At 37.9% G+C, this 27,198-nt stretch overlaps 1 protein-coding gene across 2 annotated transcripts in view; it reads right to left on the bottom strand.

Moving 5' to 3' along the window:
- CENPI (centromere protein I) overlaps window positions 1-27,198 on the bottom strand; it is a 63,422-nt gene that overhangs the window by 6,136 nt on the left and 30,088 nt on the right. For both annotated transcript variants that reach the window (XM_017655461.3, XM_017655462.3), the window contains exons 13-19: window positions 26,882-26,999; window positions 26,731-26,795; window positions 12,667-12,761; window positions 9,425-9,560; window positions 8,442-8,566; window positions 4,424-4,472; window positions 4,074-4,292 (exon numbers count right to left, since the gene is read on the bottom strand). In XM_017655461.3, the coding sequence (XP_017510950.2) occupies window positions 4,074-4,292; window positions 4,424-4,472; window positions 8,442-8,566; window positions 9,425-9,560; window positions 12,667-12,761; window positions 26,731-26,795; window positions 26,882-26,999 (807 nt within the window). The remainder of the gene's footprint in view (window positions 1-4,073; window positions 4,293-4,423; window positions 4,473-8,441; window positions 8,567-9,424; window positions 9,561-12,666; window positions 12,762-26,730; window positions 26,796-26,881; window positions 27,000-27,198) is intronic.

Genomic DNA, 27,198 nt, shown 5'->3' with positions numbered 1-27,198 from the left:
GTCATTGGTGACTGGATCTTAAGGGGTGGGTGACCATCTGGTTGGTGTTGATTGGATCTAAGGGGTGGGTGACCATCTGGTTGGTAGTGATTGGATCTTAAGGGGTGGGGGTCTTAGCGTGCCAGAATTTGCCTTCATTTCCATCTTTTTCTTTTCTTAATTGGGCCTCTGGGGAACTGGGTGTAGAATCTCATTCTCTAGCTACTTCCTGCTGGAAGGAGGCACAGACTTTGGGGTTAGCGAGGCCATTGTTGTAGAGTTGGGGAAGGGTGGGCATCCTGAGATGATTCGTGATGTTATCTAGCTGGTTTCATTATTCTTTGTGAGAAGGCCTTGATAGCCCTGGAGGAGTATCTGATTGATAGTATGGTTAGAAATTTTCAAAATTTGATTTTGAATGAATTTTTCAAATAGGTTAATGAAGCAGGGAAGGAAAAGGAGAATAATAATAATAAAGGTAATAGGGGCTAGGACGGGCAGGTGCCAAGTGAAGGGGTAAGGGAATGGATTGTTAGGGGAGCTTTCTAGGAGTTTGGAGGCTTGTTCATGGAAGTGTTTTGCACCATCCCGGACGAGACCAGATTTGTTGTGTAGAAGCGGCATTGTTATTGGAGTAGGGCACATATGCCACCTTACACAGCAGTATGGAGGTCCTGTTTGGGTTGTAGAGTAGATTACTGGAGGATTTGTAGTCTGTGGAGTTGAAGGTGTAAGTGGCCCCATTGGGATGGAAGAGAATAGTGAAGAATGCATTTTTGAGGTCAAGGACGGAGAAGTAAGTAGAAGAGGTGGGGATAGTGGATAATAAAGTATAGGGGTTAGGGACTACTGGATGGATTGGAATAACAGCTGCACTGATAATTCTTAAATCTTGAACTAGCATATAAGAGCCATTAGGTTTTTTGATAGCCAGTATCAGGGTGTTGTAAGGGGAACTGGCTGGTCTCAAAAGGCCCTTTCGTAGAAGGGGTATTGAGATTGTGAGTAGAAGGAGGTAGGGTCTTTGAGTTTGATGGTTATGGATGGTCAGGTGGCGATAGAGGAGGTAGAGGTGTCCAGACTGTGGGGTTTACTTGGCAAGGGGGTAAGGGAAAAGGGGAGGGAGGTGAGTCTGAAATGGTTTGGAGAGCAAGTAGAAAAGGGATCAAAGGTGAGTGGGGTTGAGGCGTAGGCCAAAGGTAAAGGAGATAAGAGACCCTAGCTTGGATAAAAGGTCTCTTCCCATAAGGGGAACCGGACAATGGGGAATCACTAAAAAGGAATGAGAGAGAGTAATGCCCTAAAAGAGGCAGTGAAGCATGGGAGTTTGTAAAGGTTAATTAAGTGTGCCCTCTACCCCGACTATAGACCCAATTAAAAAAGAAAATTACAGACCAATATCCATGATGAACATAGATGCAAAAATACCCAAGAAAATATTTTCAAAATGAATTCAAAAATACATCAAGAGGATCATAGACCATGATCAAGCGGGATTCATCTCAGGGATGCAAGGATGGTACAACATTCGAAAATCCATCAACATCATCCACCACATCAACAAATAGAAGGACAAAAACCACATAATCATCTCTACAGATGCTGAAAAAGCATTTGACAAAATTCAGCATCCATTCATGATAAAAACTCTCAACAAAACTGGTACAGAGGTTAAGTACCTCAATATAATAAAGGCCATATATGACAAACCCACAGCCAAAATCATACTTGACAGCAAGAAGCTGAAAGGTTTTCCTCTAAGATCAGGAAAAAGCCCATGATACCCACTCTCCCCACTGTTATTCAACATAGTACTGGAGGTACTAGCCACAGCAATCAGGCAAAACAAAGAAATACAAGGCATCCAGATTGGTAAAGAAGAAGTCAAACTATCAGAATATGCAGATGACATGACATTGAACATAAAAAATCCTAAAGACTCCACTCCTAAACTACTAGAATATCTGAATTCAGCAAAGTTGCAGGATACAAAATTAATACACAGAAATCTGTTGCTTTCCTATACACTAACAATGAAATAGCAGAAACGGAAAGCAGGAAAACAATTCCATTCACAATTGCATCAAAAACAATAAAATACCTAGGAATAAACCTAACCAAGGAAGTGAAAGACCTATACCCTGAAAACTACAAGACACTCTTTAAGAGACATTAAAGAGGACACTAACAAATGGAAACTCATCCCATTCTCTTGGGAAGGAAGGATCAATATTGTCAAAATGGCCATCCTGCCTAAAGGAATCTACAGATTCAATGAAATCCCTATCAAAATACCAAAAGCATTCTTCAATAACTGGAATAAATATTTCTAAAATTCAATGGGAACCACAAAAGACCCTGAATAGCCAAAGCAATCCCGAGAAGAATAAAGCAGGGGGGATCTCGCTTCCCAACTTGAACCTCTACTACAAAGCCACAATAATGAAGACAATTTGGTACTGGCACAAGAACAGACCCACAGACCAGTGGAACAGAATAGAGAGTCCAGATATTAACCCAAACATACATGGTCAATTAATATACAATAAAGGAGCCATAGACATGCAATGGGGATATGACAGCCTCTTCAACAGCTAGTTGGCAAAACTGGACAGCTACATGCAAGAGAATGAAACTGGATTATTGTCTAACCCCATACACAAAAGTCAAATCAAAATGGATCAAAGACCTGAATGTAAGTCATGAAACCATAAAACTCTTAGAAGAAAACATAGGCAAAATCTCTTGAATATAAACATGAGCAACTTTTCCCTGAATGCATCTCTTAGGGCAAGGGAAATAAAATAAAAAATGAACAAATGGGACTACATCATACTAAAAAGCTTCTGTACAGCAAAGGACACCATCAGCAGAACATAAAGGCATCCTACAGTATAGGAGAATATATTTGTAAATGACATATCCAACAAGGGGTTAAATCCAAAATATATAAAGAACTTACATGCCTCAACACCCAAAAAGCAAATAACCCAATTAACAAATTGGGCAGAGCATATGAAGAGACAGTTCTCCAAAGAAGAAATTCAGATGGCTAACAGACACATGAAAAGATACTCATCACTAATCATGAGGGGAATGCAAATTAAAACCACAATGAGATATCACCTCACACCAGTAAGGATGGCCAGCATCAAAGAGACTAAGAACAACAAATGCTGGCGAGGATGTGGAGAAAGGGAAACCCTCCTACACTGCTGGTGGGAATGTAAACTAGTTCAACCATTGTGGAAAGCAATATGGAGGTTCCTCAGAACACTAAAAACAGAAATACCATTTGACCCAGGAATCCCACTCCTTGGAATTTACCCAAAGAATACAACTTCTCAGATTCAAAAAGACATATGCACCCCTATGTTTATTGCAGCACTTTTTACAATAGCCAAAATATGGATGCAACCTAAGTGTCCATCAGTAGATTAATGGATAAAGAAGATGCGGTACATACACACAATGGAATACTATTCAGCCATAAGAAAGAAACAAATCCTACCATTTGCAACAACATGGATGGAGCTGGAGGACATTATGCTCAGTGAAATAAGCCAGGCAGAGAAAGACAAGTGCCAAATGATTTCCTTCATTTGTGGAGTACAATGAAGCAAAACTGAAGGAACAAAATATCAGCAGACTCAGAAACTCCAAGATGGAACTAGTGGTTACCAAAGGGGAGGGGTGTGGGAGGGTGGGTGTAAGGGGAGCTAGTGGTTACCAAAGGGGAGGGGTGTGGGAGGGTGGGTGTAAGAACGAACAAGTTCTTACATGGTGAACGAATTCTTACATAGTGAATAAATTCTTACATGGTGAACAGTACAAGGGCATTCATCACAGAAACTTTCGGTTTTGATCACGCATTATGACCTATAAACAATCAGGTCAAATATGAATATTCATTTGATTTTTGTACTTCATTTATATGTTGATCCCACATTTCTCCCTCTATTATTATTATTCTTATTTTTATTTTTAATAAAATGCTGAAGTGGTAGGTAGATGCAAGATAAAGGTAGAAAACATAGTTTAGTGCAATCACAGTATTCTTATACAAAATCTAAAAATTCTTTAAATGCCCTTACCTGTAGCAGAAAGGAAACAGCGTAACTCAACAGAGCAGGGTGATGGACTAAATTTAAACTGTTTTTATATTCAGTTACTCCAGCTTTTTCTAAGACTTTGGGGTCAATAGAAAATCCTCTTTGGAAGGGTTTGGATGTCCACAGGCAATCAACCATGGCTATCAGATAGTGATTAAATTCTTGATAGGTCTTGCTGCTGAAACTGAACTCTGATTTTGTCTATTGGAAAAGAAAAAAATTGTCATGATCATCTACCCTCCTTTTCCTTTTTATTCCAACATATCATATCTATGTATGTACACTCAGTTTTTAAGCAAGGGTGATTTAACACAGAGGTTTATTATCCATACCTTGTGTACCAACTCATTTTTCTTTGCAGCAGTCAAATTTTTACGATACCTAAAAATGAGATCAAATAGAATGAATTTGATTTTTAACATTAAATGCCTTTGAAATATAAGCAAATGAAGTATACAATTTAAATGTAAGTATATGCAGATGTGTACATATGCAAATATTCAGCTGTCTAGTTAAGGTTTTTATCCTTTTGTGGTACATTCTCCTCAAAGAATAAAAATTAAGAGACTACTCTTAATTACATGAGCATTTTGTAATGAATAAACTGTAAAATCACTACATTGTACACCTAAAACTAATACAATATTGTATGTCTATTATACTTCAATACAGGAAGAGGATCTGAAAATATGTATTTTTTAATTAACAGAGGCTCAAATATTGAGCTGTACATTTAAGATATGCACTTGGCTGTATATAAATTATACTTCAGTAAAAAAGAAAACAATGAAGGGAATGCTTTTAATGCTTCACTACTAAAAAATCAATAGAGTCTCAAAAGCAGTCACTGACACTGTATTTTCTTAATGTAGAAAAACAAGTACAGTAAAAATGGTAAAAAGAAAACAGAACTGTTATTTTTTTTCTTGCCTGAGAACTATTATCTAATTAGTTTTTTACATTTTAACCTTGGCATATTCCTACAAATAATGCCAAAAAGGTTTAAACTTATGAACTAAAAGGAGTAATTTCCGTCCATAGGTGAAAGAATGAGGGGGATCAGAATACTTACAGTTTCATATAATCAGCAAAGCTCCCTTTATTGCCCAGAAAATGTTTTTACTAGAGAAACTACATAGACCTAAACCAGGTGTCAGCAAATGTCTAATTTTTCTTTAAGACATGGCAATGAGAATAAACTGCTGAATGCAGCAGTACCACTGCACAAAAGATCCTTAACTATGAATTTTTAAAATCCATATCCGCAACAGTGACATTCTAAAAACAACAGTTAACAAAAAACCTAAACAGACCAATTACCAGCAACGAAACTGAATTGCTTATCAAAAAACTACCCAAGAACAAAACTCCTGGGCCAGATGGATTCACTGCTGAATTTTTTCAGACATATACCCATTCTCCTTAAAGTTTCCCAAAAAATAGAGGAGGGAATACTTCCAAACTCGTTCTATGAAGCTAGCATCACTCTAAAACCAAAACCAGGCAAAGATACCACAAAAAAAGAAAATTACAGACCAATATCCCTGATGAACATAGATGCAAAAATACCCAAGAAAATATTACCATACCGAATTCAAAAACACATCAAGAGGATCATAAACCATGATCAAGTAGAATTCATCTCAGGGATACAAGGATGGTACAACATTCAAAAACCCACCAACATCATCCACCACATCAACAAACAGAAGGACAAAAACCACATGATCATCTCCACAGATGCTAAAAAAGCACTTGACAAAATTCAACATCCATTCATGATAAAAACTCTCAACAAAATGGGTATAGAGGGCAAGTACCTCAACATAATAAAGGCCATATATGACAAACCCACAGAGAACACCATACTTAACAGAGAGAAGCTGAAAGCTTTTCCTCTAAGATCGGGAACACGATAGGGATGCCCACTCTCCCCACTGTTATTCAGCATAGTACTGGAGGTCCTAGCCACGGCAATCAGACAAAACAAAGAAAAAAAGGCATCCAGATTGGTAAAGAAGAAGTCAAACTGTCACTTTGTGCAGATGACATGATATTGTACATAAAAAACCCTAAAGACTCCACTCCAAAACTACTAGAACTAAAATCGGAATTCAGCAAAGTTGCATGATACAAAATTAATACACAGAAATCCATTGCTTTCCTATACACTAACAATGAAATAGCAGAAAGAGAAATCAGGAAAACAATTCCATCCATAATTGCATCAAAAAGTATAAAATACCTAGGAATAAACCTAACCAAGGAAGTGAAAGACCTATACCCTGAAAACTACAAGACACTCTTAAGAGAAATTAAAAAGGACGCTAACAAATGGAAACTCATCCCATGCTCTTGGGTAGGAAGAATTAATATTGTCAAAATGGCCATCCTGCCTAAAGCAATCTATAGATCCAATGCAATCCCTATCAAAATACCAGCAGCATTCTTCAACGAACTGGAACAAATAGCTCTAAAATTCGTATGGAACAACAAAAGACCCCAAATAGCCAAAGTGATCCTCAGAAGGAAGAATAAAGCAGGGGGGATCTTGCTTCCCAACTTAAAGCTCTACTACAAAGCCACAGTAATCAAGACAATTTGGTACTGGCACAAGAACAGACCCACAGACCAGTGGAAGAGAATAGAGAGTCCAGAAATTAACCCAAACATATATGGTCAATTAATATATGACAAAGGAGCCATGGATATACAATGGGGAAATGACAGCCTTTTCAACAGCTGGTGTTGGCAAAACTGGACAGCTATATGTAAGAGAATGAAACTGGATCATTATCTAACCCAATACACAAAAGGAAATTCAAAATGGATCAAAGATCTGAATGTAAGTCATGAAACCATAAAACTCTTTGAAAAAAACATAGACAAAAACCTCTTGGACATAAACATGAGCAACTTCTTCATGAACATATCTCCCCGGGCAAGGGAAACAAAAGCAAAAATGAACAAGTGGAACTATATCAAGCTGAAAAGCTTCTGTATAGCAAAGGACACTATCAATAGAACAAAAAGGCATCCTACAGTATGGGAGAATATATTCATTAATGACATACCGATAAAGGGTTGACATCCAAAATATATAAAGAGCTCACGCATCTCAACAAACAAAAAGCAAATAATCCAATTCAAAAATGGTCAGAGGATCTGAACAGACACTTCTCCAAAGAAGTAATTCAGATGGCCAACAGGCAGATGAAAAGATGCTCCACATCACTAATCATCAGAGAAATGCAAATTAAAACCACAATGACATATCACCTCACACCAGTTAGGATGGCCAACATCCAAAAGACAAACAACAACAAATGTTGGCAAGGATGTGGAGAAAGGGGAACCATCCTACACTGCTGGTGGGAATGTAAATTAGTTCAACCATTGTGGAAAGCAGTATGGAGGTCCCTCATAAAACTGAAAATAGAAATACCAATTGACCCAGGAATTCCATTCCTAGGAATTTACCCTAAGAATGCAGCAGCCCAGTTTGAAGAAGGCATATGCACCCCTATGTTTATTGTAGCACTATTTACAATAGCCAAGATATGGAAGCAACCAAAGTATCCATCAGTAGATGAATGGATAAAGAAGACGTGGTACCTATACACAATGGAATATTATTCAGCCATAAGAAGAAAACAAATCCTACCATTTGCAACAACATGGATGGAGCTAGAGAGTATTATGCTCAGTGAAATAAGCCAGGTGGAAAAAGACAATTATCAAATGATTTCACTCATCTGTGGAGTATAAGAACAAAGAAAAAAACTGAAAGAACAAAACAGCAGCAGACTCACAGAACCCAAGAATGGACTAACAGTTACCAAAGGGAAAGGGACTGGGGAGGATGAGTGGGAAGGGAGGGATAGGGGAAAAAAAGGGGCATCATGATTAGCAGACATAATGTAGTGGAGGGGCACGGGGAGGGCTGTAGAACACAGAGAAGACAAGTAGTGATTCTATAGCATCTTACTATGCTGATGGACAGTGACTGCAATGGGGTATGTGGGGGGGACTTGATGGGGCGAGTCTAGTAAACATAATGTTCCTCATGTAACTGTAGATTAATGATACTAAAAACAAAACAAACAACAAAAAAAAACCCAGTTAAAACAGCCCCTTATTGGAAGGTCATTCTCAAGAGAAAGCCATATTCCCTACTTCCATAGGTCCTGGCAGAAAATGGATAATAATTTCATCACATTTAATATTTTATTGTATTATATATAATAAATTTATTGTAGTGTATTTATAAATTATAATTTATTGTATAGTTGAAAAATGAAGATAGAATTATGATGTACTAATTCATAGGATGGCAAAAAGGCTTTGTACCTGTGCATAATGTAACAGAGCTGGTTCAAGATACTGGAATCCAGGCTGAGGAGTGCAGGATAGAAGATCCCAGAAGGAAACAAAACCACCAACGGAAGGTTATAATGTATATATATATCACACACCTTTTGGAAAGAATGATAACATCAATATATAGTTTATTCCCCAGAACCTCTCAACCAAGTTCACCAAAAGAAACATCAGTAAAGGATAAGCAATCATAGAACATCAGGCCTGGGCCTGATTCATAAACATAATAGGTAGCTACAAATACTTAAAAATATATCTTACAAAACATCACCCTTGCCATAAAGGATTATTTCTAGAAGATCATTATTAAAATCCTTTATTTTTTTTTTTCTGGAGAGAGATTTCAGAGTTTAGGACTTTCTTCTTAAGTCCCATTAAGTACTGATTTATCATATTAGTTAGCTGTCAAGCTGGAAAAGAAAGGAGCATGCTTCTAAGCAAACATAACACAAGACAAGCAGGTATCAGTGAAGGGAAGAAGCCACAAAAACTGAGGTCAGTGTGCACTTCCTGGATAACAGTTCTGTCCATGTTGAATACTACCAAACAATAGAAGAAGACCAGAATCATAGGTACTGGGAGAAATAAAGCAGTTGAAAGGTAGGAAGAACTGAAGAAACTAGAAGCTATCTGCATTTTTTACCAAGGGTTGGGGATGTACAATGGATAAGCAAAAAGTGATGCTAGAGACAGACTTCCATCTAGGGCCAGCATTAACTCAGTGGAATATCTACTGAAGTGGTACCTGGACTTTTCAAAAAAAGCATTTGTTTTTCTACTTTGTTTTATGAAAGTCAGTTATTCAGGTAAGAACTTCAAAATACATAGCTTATTTTAACTATGCTAATAAAGTCATAGCCCAACTTAAAGGGTGTACAGAAAATTTAAAGAATAGAGCAGTACAGTGGATAGCCATCACAAAATCTAAATAGGGAAAAAGGGATGTGTACTACCTTCTCATAGAAATCCAAAATAAAGTGCAGCAAGAAAGTACTGTTGTTTTCCAAGCGCATTGCTATGGTGGACAGCCACCCTACATACCGAATCAGGTCAGACACAGAGTTCATGGAGCCACCTAAAGTTGTCTCTCTGCAATAAGAAATCATGACATTCAGATTCATATTAGAAAAATTCTTCACAATTTCCAAGCTAAAGCTGGATAATATATAGCAGAAAGTTTTAAGGATTTCAGAAAACAGTCAGAGCTCCAATGTGTATGTAATTCCCATTTCTTAAACCACAGTAATTAATCAACACTATACAAGCCCTCTAGCGAATGATTAAGACCAATTCACAGAACATCCTCAGCAACCACTCTACTAGTAAATACCAGAAAAATAAAGGATTAAACTCCAGACATTAGACAAATTAATGATGTCCAGAGACCACAGCAATCAGCAAGTTAATTTTTAAGTACACAAATCAAAACCTAGTTTTGCCTGAATTCCTAAGCTAAAATGCTGTTTAAAATACTTTCACTTTAATTTAACTGAAATTCAGTTCAGTCCTGAAGCTGAATTAGTAAAATTTTTGGCATCTTTTGTTCTTCTAGTAAAAGCCAGATCTGGATATTTCATATTTTTCCCAAATCAATGAAGTGTGTCTCTTTAAATCATACATGGGTATAATTAGTTCTATCTATTTATTCACCTCTGTCCTTCAATCCATTGTTGAGTGGATTAGGAAAAGACTTAGAAATGTGATTTCATAGCTTTACCCTCTGACCTAGGTAACCAACAAATGGTTATGTACAAAGAATAAAGAATAGTATATAGTCTTAGAGCTTGAGAGAGATGATGACTTTACCACTACCCACTACCATGATGGTTCAGTGTCAAAGTGAGCAGGGAGAGATTAGAGCTTTCAAATAGGCAGACATCCATATAATCATCTGGCTATTCGCAAAACTATATTTTAACTATGATTTTTGGAAGCACTTGACAAAGACATCTGAAATAATTTGAACAATGGCGATTACTCAGAACAGTATCCTTTGAAGTGTTTCTTCATAGGACACTACTGGCATTTTGGATGGAACAATTTGCTTGCTGTTCAGGACTGCCTCCTACTTTCTAACCACTGCAGCACATTTAGCATCTCTGGCTCCCACCTTCTTTCCAGTCACTGTGCCAAGGGAAAATGCTCCTTAGAGAACCACTGCTGAGAATGGTTTCCCAGCCTTCTCTCCATGTGATCTACACTACAATTTTCTGCATCATATGATCATGCCATATGACTGTCAAAGAGGGAGTAAATCTGTAGAAAGTCATTTCTCCAGAGTAGAATTATTTAGAACTTAACAGTTATATTTTATAATGCCAAGCAGTATTATGATAAAGTTATCTGCATTTGTGTACACTTAAGAATTTTAGAAGCAGAGCTACTTTTTAAATGCCCCCCCAAAATTTGTGATACTAATCAAAATAGGATCCTAGGATTTGGGGGAACAAAATATAGGAACTGTAAGGCACCTACATTTGGGTGCCTAAGACTTACACTGTAAGTTGAGTGAAGATTATAAATACAAACATATTACTAACAGAATTGAGGTGTTCAAAGAGGTTATTAAGCATTTATATTTTTCCCTTTTTTATTGCAGTACATATAATAAAATGCACAAATCTTAGTGTACAGCTTGATGAATTTTGACATGTATATATACTCATGTAACCATTACTCAGATGAACATATCAAACATTCCGGGGAAGGTTAATCATTTAAATATAATTTCTTTATGATAGCGGCTCTCAAACTTTAGCTTACACCAAATTATGGAAGCATTTGTTAAAACACAGATTATTGGGCCCTACCTCCACAGTTTACTTCAGTAGGTCTGGGGTAGGGTCTGAGAATTTGCATTTCTAACAAGTTCCCAGGTGATGTTGATGATGTTGGTCCATGGACCACACTTTGAGAAGCATAGCTTTACAAGATGTTTTCACTACCCACTAATGCCCCATTTCCTTCTAAAAGTGATCAGATATATATGATATATGGAAGCATTATAATAATGAATATGAAGAATTAAAAATAATTTTCCAGGCAACACCCAAAAAGCTTCCATTCTCCATTCTCCTATCAAAGTAAATCACTATAGGGATAAGAACATATAGAAAAATAGGTCTGGGCTAATCTAATCAAGCTAACCACTAGTTATTGGCAACTGAAGCTAAGGGATTCTTATAAAGTAAAAATGTGACTGATGACATAGCAAATTTGTACACTGATTAGATATTTGAAGATATTAAGAACTACCAATTTTTTAGTTGTTATACTGGTATCATTTTTCTACAGTTAAAGTGATACTGGTTTTGCTTAAAATAATCTAGTACAGAGGAAGAGGAATGGGAGGAGTGTTTAGATGAAAAAAGTTAATGAGTTGATTTGATAAATGTTGAAGCTGGATGATGCACACATGGGGGTAACATAATACTATCTTCTTTACTTTTAATTATGCTTGCAATTTTCTATAAAAATGAGGCTTAAAACATTAATATTAGAGAATAATGCAGCTAATAACAGAATATAGGAGAAGCCAAAGATTTTAGGTAGAAAGAGTCAAAACAACCTGAGCAGGCAGTTCCTTGAAATTCAGTCAGTCTTACTTTCACCATGAGGGCAAAGCACACATTTAACAGTTATCAACATAATGGAAATTTGGGGCTCTTATTTTATTGCAAAGTCAAAATAAATGGATGTGTATAACCAAAATATATCAGAGAAACATAACTAAACTGTACAGCAAAATTATAAATTTTTCCAGGTGTCATCAAAATTGACTTTACATCTAAATAAGAAATGTGTTTTATAAAGATAACTAAACTGAATGGGAGCCCACTGAGCTGTACACTGAGACTGGTACATTTTATTGTACATACCTCAATTTAAAAAAAGTGTCCAAAGTAAAAACAAAAACCTGAATGGAAGCCAGAGTTGCAAGTTCTAATGTCAGTTCTCCAGTGCTTTGCTATATTAATTCTTGCAAGTAACCTAGAGACTTAGGAGTGGCTTTCTGATTTATATAATAGAACTTGAAGGATTATGGGAAGAAGAGTGAAAAATAACAAAAACACTTTTTTATGAAAGTAAACCTAAGGATTTACATGAAACAATTAGGTATCATGTCAATTATTAAACTCCACATACAAGCATTTTAGTACACAACACCTCTTGTGGAGGTTGTAAGATAACTCACAGAGGACTGTTCGTCACCGGTTTCATTTGGATGTACATAGAAAGCCACAACAGCCAGTTCTGCAGGAGCTCTTTCAGACTCTGAAGAACACTACACTGAGGGGGGCAAAAAAAAGTATCATTCATAAAATCATTCAGACATACTATAGTGGCCAGAACCAGAGGCTTAAGGTGGAAGGGACCATGGAGATGACTGCATCCAGTTCAGAACCCAATATTTCTGAATGCTCAAACCTGATCAGTCTCCAAGAGACAGAGGAAGGCCAAGTTCAAGTTTATTTGCCATTTTCTCTTCAAGATTGGCCCCAGCTAATCAGCCCAGGAACAGATTCTTGTTTCTCTGAATTACATTCATTTATAACATATCATCAAATACAGCATCATCCACCCCTGACTGCTTTCCATCAGAGATCCTTTGAAGTTGCTACACATGAGTTTAGCACTCTTTTCACCTTGTGTCACAACTACGATTTACTCCCTTTTTGACAATTACAAAATTTATCTGATCTTCTGTGACTGTGGAAAATGAACAATTCTAGTTTTTCCTTTCTTAGGCCTTGCCTTGATTTTTCAAGGCCTCATTCACAAACAAAAAACATAGTCTTGTCAGAAGTAGGCAGGCCCAGAGCATTTATGAGGATAAATCCTATCTATAAATCTGAAAGCAAATACATACCATCCCAAAACCTAATATAGAAAACCTTTCTTAAACAACCTTAATAAATAATGGCCCAGACACTGTTTGAGTATCCCCAGTTATAGGGTGCTCACTGCTAATTCATAGAACAGGTCAATCAATATACTTTTAGAAACTGACACCTCCCATTCAGGTTATAAATATGTTCAAGTTGAAAGAAACCTTGGAATCACCTAAAACAATCTATTTTGGTGTCAACCAGAAAAATTAACATTTAAAAATGTATCCAATATTACTATGTCATAGCCAGGAAACAAAAATCCTTAATTCCCCATTTACCTACTCTATCCTACCCAGCCTCCATATTAAAGCAAGGCATGAGATTTTTATGTTTATGAAAGGGACAAGGGTTTAAAGAAAAAAGGTTGAGAAGCACAGCTCTACACTATGTATTTCTCTACATAGACATCTCCAATAGACAGCTATTAAATTTATGCCTGACCTACTTACCGTTGAGAAATATACTACTTCTTAAGGTCCTTTATTCCATTTTTCCATTTTGAGTTTGCTCTACCTGTAAGATACTGCCCTTTATCTTATCCTATCCCCTGCAGCCACAGAGATCTGTTCTTTCCATGCGACAATCCTTCACTTATTTGAAGGGAACCAGAAAATCTTAGTATTTTTTTTAACTCCAAGCAAAACATCCCCTGTTCCTTTACTGTCCCAAACTAGAAATTTTAAAGTCATTTTGTGTCCTTCATACTTTATTTCTAGTCACTAAATCCTACCAATATTTCTGTTCAAAATGTCCAGCTCATCCATGTCCTTCCAAGGCCATTATAACTACTCTAGATCAGGCCTTCACATCTTTGGTATAAATCAGTATGGACAAAAATTTTAGACTCCTAGTCAGTCTTCTTTACTCTAGTCTCATTGTCCAATCTCCAATTCTTTCTCCATGGCTGTCAGACCCTTGTTATTTAAGTACCCCACCCACCATATCCATTGCTTCAAATAACTTGGATTGAACATCCCTTTGGCAAAGGAATAGCATTATTTACCAAAATGATAAAAATGTTCAAGCCCTTTCCTTTTATGCAGTGACCTCATTCCTGGAAATGTATGCCAAGAGAATACTTCAAGAGAAGGAAAAAATATCTACATTATGAAGATGATCAATACAGTTACCTACACCTAAAAGAAATAAATCAGAAATAATAATAGAAAAGAGATTAAATTATGGTATAATATCCATGGACTATGATGTCTTTTAAAAATATTATAAAGACGGTGGAAACATGGAAATTGTTACACAATAGTAATTTTGCATTCCAATTTTTATATTTATGTCCACTGTTTATAATTATATATAAGATATAAGTCAATACGGGCAAAAGTTGGAAAATTAATATGCCAAAATAAAAATAGCAATGTCACAGTGGATTTGCAGGGTTTTCTCATTCAAAATTCGTCAGTTAAAAAAGTTGTGTGTTGATAGGCACAGCTAGCTAGGCACAAACAAAAACACTGAAAATGTGGACATACTTTAATAGATATTTAAAAATATTATTTACCTATTAGATTAAACTGGGTAATCAAGCTATACTACAGCAAGGCAGTAATTAGTTACTAAAAGCCTCAGAAACTAATGGAACTTTTAGTTAATTCTACTACATGTCACATTGCTGTTATCCTTAGTCACCTGTCAGAATGAAAGCCCCTTTGGTCACCTATCCTTTCTTGTACTCCATACTTATCTATACAGCTCAATATCCCTGGTTCCTTTACTGTCCCAGGCTAGAAATCTTGAAGTCATCTTGTGTCCTTCATGCTTTATTTCTCCCTTTCATTGATCTCATCCTTCCCAAATCTTTCAGTTACAGTAACCAGAACCTCTATTCCATGGTTATCTAAACCTATATACTTTCATACTTTTCAAAGTATGTTTTCTGTCTTCTCACTCTAATCCTATCCTCTCCCTCATCACCCAACAAGGGGACACTGTTTCCTCTGAACACATTTCCATACCTAACTTCAATACCTGGAGTTAAGCACTGCCCTAGCTTCCCACTGCTAATATGGGAAGAAAATATTTGCCCCTTCTTTGATAAGGTAAATAAAAAATCAGAAATGAATCTCCGTTAAGAAGAGAGTCAGCTTTAATTAGAAAGATATATAAAGAAATCAGACAGACCTCCTATTTAATTAGGGGCCACAGAAAAATTACCTTGTTTTATAATATTTCTAAATAGTTTATGAGCTACAGAACCTCGTTAGCTAAATTACTGCTAACATTAGCTGAATTTGTTAGTGTAAATTTCAGACTGCACTTTGTTATTGTCAGTTTTTCTCATGCATTTGACTATCTTTTGGCTTTTCTGAACACAACACAGAAACTATCTTCAATACTATTTCCAAACTATAACTCCATCTTCCTTGTGTAAAAAACCCCTTTCTCTTTTGATGTTTATACCATCCAACTATATTACCTTTTACTTTTTATCTTTCCATATCTCTGCTATCTATCTCCTGGAAATTCATCAACATTCACTAAGGACCTTATCACTCTCTGTCTCTTGTCCTGCCATCAACACCACAGTTATGTCAGTGTCCAAGAAGATGATCCACCCAATATTTTAGCTTCACAATTCCTTGGCTTCAAACCTAATAACCTTCATCTTCACACTACCTTAGTCACCTACTCCCACAGCCACACACTAGACTTTGTCATAACCTGAACTGAACCTCCTCCAAAATCTATTACCTTTTCTTTGTTATGACTTCCTAGTCTTTCAGCTTTCTCACACCCTCAACTCCAACTACAATTACTCTTGCTCTCCAATTTCAGACATGTAATCCCTTGATTCCTTCATTTTGAACCTAATTTTTCAAGTTTTTCAGCCTTCTCTTCACCTCACTCCTTATCTAGACTAGACCACACTGCTGATTATTTACAACTCCCTTACACTCTGTTTAACTAGTAAAACTCCAACTGATTCAAGCTCATAACTCACTTTCTCTGTTCCTACATCTGAGCTGAAGACAGCACACAACTATACAGATTGGCGCCACTCTATATTTATGGTCTCCAACTTCATCGGGCCATTAATGAGGATCAATCATCCTTTTGCTTGTTTTCAATCAGCTTGTTCTCTCCTGTTTCTCTCAGTGGCTGTCCTAAGTATGTAAGACCATCCTAAAGCTTCTACTCAATTCTATCCTCTATCATGCATTTCCTATTTTGACATATTTAACATTTTTAGGCACAAAGTATTTAAATTTCTTACTCTTTCTTTCAACTGTACAAATATATCTATATATCCAAGTATCTATACATCACTGTCCCCAGTCTTACAGAATAAGTGGTACCTCCCCACCTCCCACAATACATTGAAGCAAATTCTCTACCTACTCTTAAACTAACACCATTGTGTTTCTTCTGAAACTGCACCATCAATATCCCCAGCTTTCTCCATTTTCAAGCTCTCCCTCTCCTCAACTGATTCCTTCCATTTTATCTATGAACATGCATGAATTGCTCTCACGTGGGGACAAAAACAACAACAAAAACAAAAAACTATAACCTTCCCTTGATTCAAAGTCCTGGTATAGTGCTCTCCCTCTACCTCTTCATTTTAGACAAGTTTTTGAAATATAGTCTATACTTACTATCTTGTCTTTACTTCTCATTGACTCGTCAACCTCTACAATCTGGCTTCTACTGCCACATTCCACCAAAACTGCTCACAAAGGCAGCCAAAAGGTCTGTATTATCAATTTCAAAAGAAACTTTTTTTTGGTCCTTATGTATCTGGATATTCCTGGGATATATGGCAGCATTATTCCTTCACTGCTTCTTAAAAGCCAGTATTCTCTTTGTTTCTTTACACTATTCTGTTCCTTGCTTATTTTCATATTTCTCAAAAAGGTTGTTTTATAGACTCCCTTTTCAGCTGAGAATTAAATACTGAGTACTCTCCAAGTTCTATCCTTGGCCCACTGTCTGTTTCTCTTCCTTCATCCCTCCACTCTCAAATATAAACATGTATCTGTGTATAAATGTATATACACTTATTAGGTTGGAATATAGAAATTAACAACCATCAAACATCTCTCATGCATAGAAATGGCAATTTCATATGGTTCAATAATATTTAAAGATAAGTAGCTAATATTTACAGAGAAATATCTCTTTAGATTGGTGGAATAAGAGAAGAGATAAAGAATAACATAATTAGAAGACTGTAAGAGGATCACAGAAAAGCTGCAAAATGAAGCCAAAAGTATATTACCTGGGGATAAGAGGTGTGTATTGACATGTGAATGATGAATTTGGTCATGTAGTAAGTTGCAAATAATATAAATAAACCTCAGATTCAAGTTAATGTGATTGGTAATTAATAAAGTGCATTTGATTATGACAAATACCAGGAGAACACATTTGTCCTATAAATATGGCCAATAGTAAGTAATTTAAGGTGGAAATAAAAGTTATAAAAGAAACATTACTTTTATTGCCACTCTTTTGGAATAGTGGCTCTCAAAGTTGGGGAGAACTCCTGGAAGCCACAGTGGTCTTTTTGGAGAACAGCCCAAACTAATAACACATTTAATATTATCATATAAGGCTGGAACAATTTTATTAGCAGAAAATGACTATATTATAAATACATAGTATGACTGTCACAGAGAGTTTAGTTTCCTTTGGTCATTTCTGTATTCCCAGTGGCAAAAAGGGCATCCAGCACATAGTAGGTGCTCAGTAAATATTTGTCACATGAGTAAATGTAGCTACAAAAACATCAAGCACAACAATCAAACTTAAGTATGGTTAAGTATTTCCTAGTTTGTTTTTATTAATACTCATTTGCCACCTGTTCATTTACTTGTCATCCACTATAAATAAAAACAGTTCAGGAAAACTAAAGGAAGCAGTTCAGGAAAATTGAAGGATAAAAACCCCTTAAAAACAGAAAATTCCATGCAATAACTTTAATTAGAGTTAATATAGCATCAAAAGTCAAGGTTCAAGAGAATCCTATTAGAAAATCACTGCTGACTTATAGGCTACACGCAGCAGCCCAAATCCTCATGTCTGCTTCCTTGTGCAAAGAGAGAGAGGTACCCACGGCACCGAATGGCCCATCTGGGCCATGTCCTGTGATTTGTTTTGTTTTGTTTCTGCCCTCACACTGCAGGCAGCTGGGGAAAAGACCACCAGGAGCCCTGAAACCACCCACTCGCAGTAGTATAGAGAGCAGCTCTGCAGTCTCACCATCTCAGAGAAGATGGCTGTGTGAGAAGTGTGGCGGAAATCTCCTCCCAAAACCACATATATTTTGAAAATGCAGCAAATACAACTTTTCCTAAAAGAGTGACCAGAAGTAAGAGTACACCAGCCAGTGTACATCTGGGAGAAGTCAACATCTCATGGAAAAGGGTACAGTAAAAAGCCATGACCTGCCCTCTAGCTCCATCCATGTTGTTGTAAATGGCAGAATTTGTTTTCTTCTTATGGTTGAAAAATATTCCATTGTGTATATGTATCACATCTTCTTTATCCATTCATCTACTGATGGACATGTAGGTTGCTTCCATTTCTTGGCTACTGTAAATAATGCTGCGATAAACATAGGGGTGCATCTGTCTTTTTCAAACTGGAGTGCTGCATTCTTAGGGTAAATTCCTAGGAGTGGAATTCCTGGGTCAAATGGTATGTCTATTTTGAGCTTTTTGAGGAACCTCCATACTGCTTTCCACAATGGTTGAACTAATTTACATTCCCACCAGCAGTGTAGGAGGGTTCCCCTTTCTCCACACCCTTGGCAACATTTGTTGTTGTTTGTCTTTTGGATGGTGGCGATTCTTACTGGTGTGAGGTGATAAGACAGGCGGAGAAAGACAAGTATCAAATGATTTCACTCATATGTGGAGTATAAGAACAAAGAAAAACTGAAGGAACAAAACAGCAGCAGAATCACAGAACCCAAGAATGGACTAACTGTTACCAAAGGGAAAGGGACTGGGGAGAATGGGTGGGAAGGGAAGGATAAGGGTGGGGAAAAAGAAAGGGGGCATTAAGATTAGCATGTATAATGTGGGGGGGGGCATGGGAAGGGCTGTGCAACACAGAGAAGACAAGTAGTGATCCTACAGCATCTTACTATGCTGATGGACAGTGACTGTAATGGGGTTTGTGGGGGGGACTTGGTGAAGCGGGGAGCCTAGTAAACATAATATTCTTCATGTAATTGTAGATTAATGATGACCCAAAAAAAAAAAAAGCAAAAAGCCATGACCTGTCAGGACACAAGCACTCCACACACCCCAGCTCACTGGCGGGAGGAAGACAATCAGAACAGGGAGGGAGTGGAAGCCCAGAACTGCTAAATACCCAGCCCTAGAAATCTACCCCAGGAGCACAGACCCACATTGCATCATGCTCTGGAGATTAGAGGGGCTAAAAACCAAAGTCAGAGACTAAGACTGCGAACAGGTTCCCACAACTGGCTGCCCTGGGACAAAAGAAAAGTAGGCATTTTAGAAGACTTCTCAACAGTCAGAAGGCTGCTAAAGGGGCAAGGATATAGGAGAAAGAACAGGTGGACAAAATCGTCCTGGCACACTTAGCCCAATAGGTTGGGAACTTTCAGGAGCTTCAGGCAACCTATCCCCATGGTTGGCAACACAGCCCCAAGGCCTATCACCATGATAAGCAGCCTGTCACTCCTTCCAAACCACTGGCACCTGCATGCAAACACACTCTCCCTGCCATGGCTGCAGACCAGCCAGAGGACAGCTCCGCCTACAGCAAATACACAGCTGAACGCAGAGGCTTCTCCCTGTATGCAGCTAACCAGCCAAGACAGCGGAGACAGACATAGTGCCCAGAAAGCACGAAGGGGCTTTAACCTCCCTGCAAACAACCATGCAGCTTGGCAATGACCCCACCATTGCCCTAGGTCATCCTGAGGGCCGCCCTGCCCAGAGCAGCTTAGGGGATTTACGCAGAGCTTCCTCAACTGTGTGCAGTTAGCTGGCACAGACTGTGGAGACAGGCATGACAACCGGGAAGCACGAAAGGATTTCACCCTCATTGCAAATACCCACATTGCTCAACTGCAACTCCCGTCATTGCCTAGGCCAGCAGAAGAGCTGCCCCGCTAATGGCACCTTAGGGGATTAACCCAGAGGCAGCCCCTGTGCATTTCTAACCAGCCCAGACAGCATAGACAGGCACTGCGACCAGGAAGCACGAAAGGGCTTTGTCCTTGTAGCAGAACCCGCGCCGCTCACCTGCAACACCCTACAGCCGGCTCCCTTGGGACAAAAGAAAAGCGAGTGCTTTATGAAAGGCTTAAAGAGACAGCGGCTTAACAGCTGGATGGAACCATCCCGGCAAACTCAGCCCAGCAAGCTGGGAATCCTAAGTAACTTCATGTGCCCCAAACCCCTGGGGGGTAACCCAGCCCTGAAGCCCCTCACACTGATAATCATTCATTGCCCCAGGCCGGCGCGGCCCTGCCACAGTGGCGGAGTAGCCGGATAGGGGGACCGCTGACAGCAACCGCCCAGAATTTCCTCCCAGTGCGCAGCAACCCGGGGCAGAACCAGAGGCTGCCGCCAGCGCATAACTGCCCAGCACAGAGGAAGCCGAAGCAAGGTCCGGAGGGTGCGCCGTTCTCACAGGAGAACACAACTGGTGCAACTCCCACTCCCCGCAGGGCTCTGGGCTACCTCAAGGGCTGCCCTGCCCATGGAAGCTCAGGGGGTTACCCAGAGGCTGCACCAAGTGTGCAGGTAACCGACACAGGCAGCGGACAAGGGCAAGGTGACCAGCAAGCAGGAAGGGACTTTATTCTTGCAGCTGACACATGCACCACCTGCCTACGACTACCTCTATTGCCATGAAAAGGCAGAAGAATCTGCTCCATTCAAGAATCACCGAGACAACCCCAGAGAGAGGGCCTGGGGAGATAAGATATAACCGATCTTCCTGAAAAATAATTCAAAATAAAGGTCATAACCATGCTGATGGACCTGCAGAGAAATATGCAAGAGCTAAGGGATGAAGTCAGGAGGGAGATCACAGAAATGAAACAACCTCTGGAAGGACCTAAGAGCAGAATGGATGAGGTGCAAGACACTATGAATGGAATAGAAATCAGAGAACAGGAATACAGAGAAGCTGAGGCAGAGAGAGATAAAAGGTTCTCCAGAAATGAAAGAATATTAAGAGAATTGTGTAACCAATCCAAATGGAACACTATTCGCATTATAGGTGTACCAGAGGAAGAAGAGAGAGAAAAAGGGATAGAAACTGTCTTTGAAGAAATAATTGCTGAAAAATCCCCAAACTGGGGGAAGAAATAGTCCCTCAGACCATTGAAGCCCACAGATCTCCCAACACAAGGGACCCAAGGAAGACAACACCAAAACATATAATAATTAAAACGGCAAAGATCAAAGATTAAGGACAGAGTATTAAAGGTAGCATGAGAGAGAAAAAAGGTCACCTACAAAGGAAAACCCATCAGGCTATAATCAGAATTCTCAGCAGAAACCTTACAGGCCCGAAGAGAATGGCATGACATATTTAATGCACTGAAACAGAACGGCCTTGAATCAAGAATACTGTATCCAGCACGATTATCATTTAAATATGATGGAGGGATTAAACAATTCCCAGACAAGCAAAAATTGAAGGAATTTGCTTCGCACAAATACCTCTACAGGATATTTTAAAAGGAATGCTCTAGATGGAAGCACTCCTAAGGCTAAATACATGTCACCAGAGAAAATAAAATCACATGAAAGAAAGCAGACCAATCAAATACTAACTAAAGGCAAAAAATAAAATCAACTATTCACAAAAGCAGTCAAAGGAAACACAAAAGAGTCCAGAATAAAACACCTAACATATAAGGAATGGAGGAGGAAGAATAAGAAGGGAGAGAAATAAAGAATCATCAGACTGTGTTTATAATCGCTTAATAAGCAAGTTAAGTTAGACAGTTAGATAGTAAAGAAGATACCTTTGAACCTTTGGTAACCACAAATCTAAAGCATGCAATGGCAATAAGTACATATCTTTCAATAATCACCCTAAATGCAAATGGACTGAATGCACCAATCAAAAGACACAGAGTAACAGAATGGATAGAAAAGCAAGACCCATCTATATGCTGCTTACAAGACACTCACCTCCAACCCAAAGACATACACAGACTAAAAGTCCAGGGATGCAAAAAGATATTTCATGCAAACAATAGGGAGAAAAAAAGCAGGTGTTGCAGTACTTGTATCAGACAAAATAGACTTCAAAACAAAGAAAGTAACAAGAGATAAAGAAGGACATTACATAATGATAAAGGGGGCAGTCCAACAAGAGGATATAACCATTATAAATATATATGCACCCAATACCCAATACAGGAGCACCAACATATGTGAAACAAATACTAACAGAATTAAAGGAGGAAATACAATGTAATGCATTTGTTCTAGGAGACTTCAACACAGCACTCACTCCAAAGGACAGATCCACCAAACAGAAAATAAGTAAGGACACAGAGGCACTGAACAACACACTATAACAGATGGGCCTAAAAGACATCTAAAGAACTCTACACCCAAAAGCAGCAGGGTACACATTCTTCTCAAATGCACATGGAACATTTTCCAGAATAGACCACATACTAGGCCACAAAGGAGCCTCAGTAAATTCAAAAAGATGCAAATTCTACCAACCAATTTCTCAGACCAAAAAGGTATAAAAGTAGAAATAAATTGTACAAAGAAAACAAAAAGGCTCACAAACACATGAAGGCTTAACAACATGCTCCTAAGGAATCAATGGATAAATGACCAAATTAAAAGAGATCAAGCAATATATGGAGACAAACGAAAACAACAGCACAAAGCCCCAACTTCTGTGGGACGCAGCGAAGGCAGTTCCAAGAGGAAAGTATATAGCAATCCAGGCCTATTTAAAGAAGGAAGAACAATCCAAATGAATAGTCTAAAGTCACAATTATCGAAAATGGAAATAGAAGAACAAATGAACCCCAAAGTCAGTAGAAGAGGGACATAGTAAAGATCAGAGAAGAAATAAATAAAATTGTGAAGAATAAAGCAATAGAAAAAAATCAATGAAACCAAGAGCTGGTTCTTTGAGAAAATAAAATAGGTAAACCCCTAGCCAGACTTACCAATAAAAAAAAGAGTCTACACACATAAACAGAATCAGAAATGAGAAAGGAAAAATCACTATGGACACCACTGAAATACAAAGAATTATTAGAGAACACTATGAAAAATTATATGCTAACAAACTAGATAACCTAGAAGACAACTTTGTAGAAAAATACAACCTTCTAAGACTGACCCATAAAGAAACAGAAGACCTGAGCAGACCAATTAGCAGCAATGAAATAAAAAAGTACCAATTACTAGCAACTGGTAATCAAAAAATTCCAAAAATACAAAAGTCCATGTACAGATCACTTCACAGCTAAATTCTACCAAGCATTTAAAGAAGAGCTAGTACCCATCCTTCTTGAAGTGTTCCAAAAAGAAAAAGAGGAGGGAATACTTCCAAACTCATTCTATGAAGCCAGCATCACTCTAACACCAAAACCAGACAAAGACACCATAAAAAAAGAAAATGAAAGACCAATATCCTTGATGAACACAGATGCAAAAATCCTCAACAAAATATTACCAAACTGAATCCAAAAATACATCAAAAAGTTCATCCGTCATATCCAAGTGGGATTTATTCCAGGGATGCAAGGATTGTACAGCATTCGAAAATCAATCAGTATCTTACACCACACTAAGAAAAAAGATAAAAACCATGATCATCTTACTAGATGCTGAAAAATCATTTGACAAAATTCAACATCCATTCATGATAAAAACTTTCAATAAAATGGGTATGGAGGGTACATACCTCAACATAATAAAGGCCATATATGACAAACCCACAGCCAACATCAAACTTCATAGCAAAAAGCTGAAAGCTGTTCCTTTAAGATAGGGAACAAGACAAGGTTGCCTATCTCACCACTTTTATTCAACATAGTACTTACTGGAGGTCCTAGCCACAGCAATCAGACAGCACAAAGAAATAAAAGGTATCCAAATTGGTAATGAAGAAGTTAAACTCTCAGTGTTTGTAGATGACATGATACTGTACATAAAAATATTAAATAATCCACCCCAAAAATTACTAGAATAACTGAATTCAGCAAAGTTTCAGGATACAAAATTAGCACACAGAAATATGTTGCATTCCTGTATACTAACAACAAACTAGCATAGCAGAAGGTGCAATGAGGAAAACAATTCCATTTACAATTACATCAGAAAGAATAAAATACCCAGGAATAAACCTAACCAAGGAGGTGAAAGATCTATATCCTGAAAAATACAAGGCACGCATGAGAGAAATTAAAGAAAACACCAATAAATGGAAATCTATCCCAAGGTCATGGATGGGGAGAATTAATATTGTCAAAATGACCATCCTGCCCAAAGCAATTTACAGAGTCAATGCAATCCCTCTCAAAATACCAACAGCACTCTTCAATGAACTAGAACAAATGCTTCTGAAATTTATATGAACCACAGAGACCCTGAACAGCCAAAATGATCCTGAGAAAGAAGAACTACACTGGGAGATTACAATCCGTGTACTTAAAGCTCTACTACAAAGCTACACTAATCAAAACAATTTGGTACGGGCCCAAGAAGAGACCCATAGATCAATGGAACAGAACAGAGAGCCCAGAAATAAACCCACACATATGTGGTCAATTGATATATGATAACAGAGCCATGAATATACAATGGGGAAAAGACAGCCTCTTGAACAACTGATGTTGGCAAAACTGGATAGCTACATTTAAGGGAATGAAACTGGATTATTGTCTAACTCCATAAACAAAAGTAAAACGGATCAAAGACCTGAATGTAAGTCATGAACTATAAAACTCTTAGAATAAAACATAGGCAAAAATCTCTTGAATATAAGTAGGAGCAACTTTTTCTTGGACACATCTCCTTGGACAAGGGAAACAAAAAGTGAACAAGTGGGACTACATCAAACTAAAAAGCTTCTGTACAGCAAAGGACACTGTTAGCAGAATAAAAAGGCATCCTACAATAAGGGGTTAATATCCGAAATATATAAAGAACTCATAAGCCTCAATACCTAAAAAACAAATAGCCCCATCAATAAATGGGCAGAGGACCTAAACAGACACTTCTGCAAAGAATAAATACAAATGGGCAACAGAGACATGAAAAGTTGCTCCACATCACTAATCATCAGGGAAATGCAAATTAAAACTGCATGAGATATCACCTCACACAAGTTAAAATGGCTAGTATCCAAAAGACAAGAATCAACATGCTGGTGAGAATGAGGAGTATTAGGAACCGTCTTACACTGTTCGTGGGACTGCAAATCTGTGCAATTGCTGTGGAAAGCAGTACGGAGGTTCCTCAAAAAAACTAAAAACAGAAATACCTATTGACACAGGAATTCCAATCCTAGGAACTTACCAGAAGAAAACAAAATCCCTGATTCAAAGAGATATATGCACCTCAATGTTTATTGCCTCACTGTTTGCAGTAGCCAAGATATGGAAGCAACCTAAGTGTCCATCAGTAGATGAATGGATAAAGAAGAGGTGGCACATATACATGAATGGAATACTATTCAGCCATAAAAAGAAAATACATCCTACCATTTACAAAAACATGGATGGATCTAGAGGGTATTATGCTCAGTGAAATAAGCCAGTATAGAAAGGCAAATACCATATGATTTCACTTATTCGTGGAATATAAAAACAAAGCAAAACAGAAGGAACAAAATAGCATTAGACTCATAGACACTGAGAAGTGACTAGTGGTTACCAAGAGGAAAGGAAGTGGGAGCTGGGGGGTGGGGGTGGGAGGGAGTAGGAAGGGACTGTTGAACCACTGTGATGCACATTTGATTAAAAAAAGGCAATTTATGACTAAGCCCCTCCTCATAACTGTCCCTCTTGGATAAAAGAAAATAAAACCACTACTTTTGTGTTTCATTCAATTACCCCCACCACCACCATAGCAGACATAGCAATAGGCAGAAGATATTTTCAAAATACTACCCCAGCTGACCTTAACTCCCAGAGGAGGCTGTTGGGGCAGATGCAGGGAGAGGACGAGGGGAACAAAAGGGCACAGTAAGTTTCAGTCACAATATAAGTTGATCACAGAGACTGCTGAACCTTTCTGATGTACATCTGAAACCAACATAAGATTGTATATTTACAATACTTTAATTAAAAAAAACACTGCTACACTGTGGGCTTGGAATTGTCTACTACCAGTCATAGAATACTTCCTATTGAAGTAGGAAGTTTTTTTTACCTTGAAATAAATGGTTGATGTAAAGAAGAGCTGTGCTAGATGATCAAAAAGAAGTGGTTTCACCTCTAGGAGTTAAAAAAAAAGATTATTCAAGATCATTTTAATTAATATTACATTGAATTAAATGATTCCAAATGTTCTTGACACATACCAGAGAAGCTACTAAAAGGAATCCAACTCACAAGTTGAAGGAATTGTGACCGACAAGAGAGGCCATCCCAGAGAGGAAAGCTCTTATACAGGAATGCTTCACAGGAATAAAATCCCTCCTGTAACACAAGTTGATAGTAAAACCTTACACGGAACTCTCCAGTCCATAACTATTCTCTAAACAACCACTTTACTTTTCGCTATAGTTGTTTTACTCTTAAACAAATGTTTTTGTCAATATAATAAAAGCATCAGGTTAGGTATCAGACTTCCTCATTAAAAGGACCAGAATATTTGGATACATTATCATCTTTATCA

This window comes from Manis javanica, chromosome X, assembly GCF_040802235.1.
Source record: "Manis javanica isolate MJ-LG chromosome X, MJ_LKY, whole genome shotgun sequence".
NCBI classification, from domain to species: domain Eukaryota; kingdom Metazoa; phylum Chordata; class Mammalia; order Pholidota; family Manidae; genus Manis; species Manis javanica.
The sequence above is the reverse complement of the archived record's forward strand: the minus strand, read 5'-3'. Positions and strand labels throughout refer to the sequence as shown.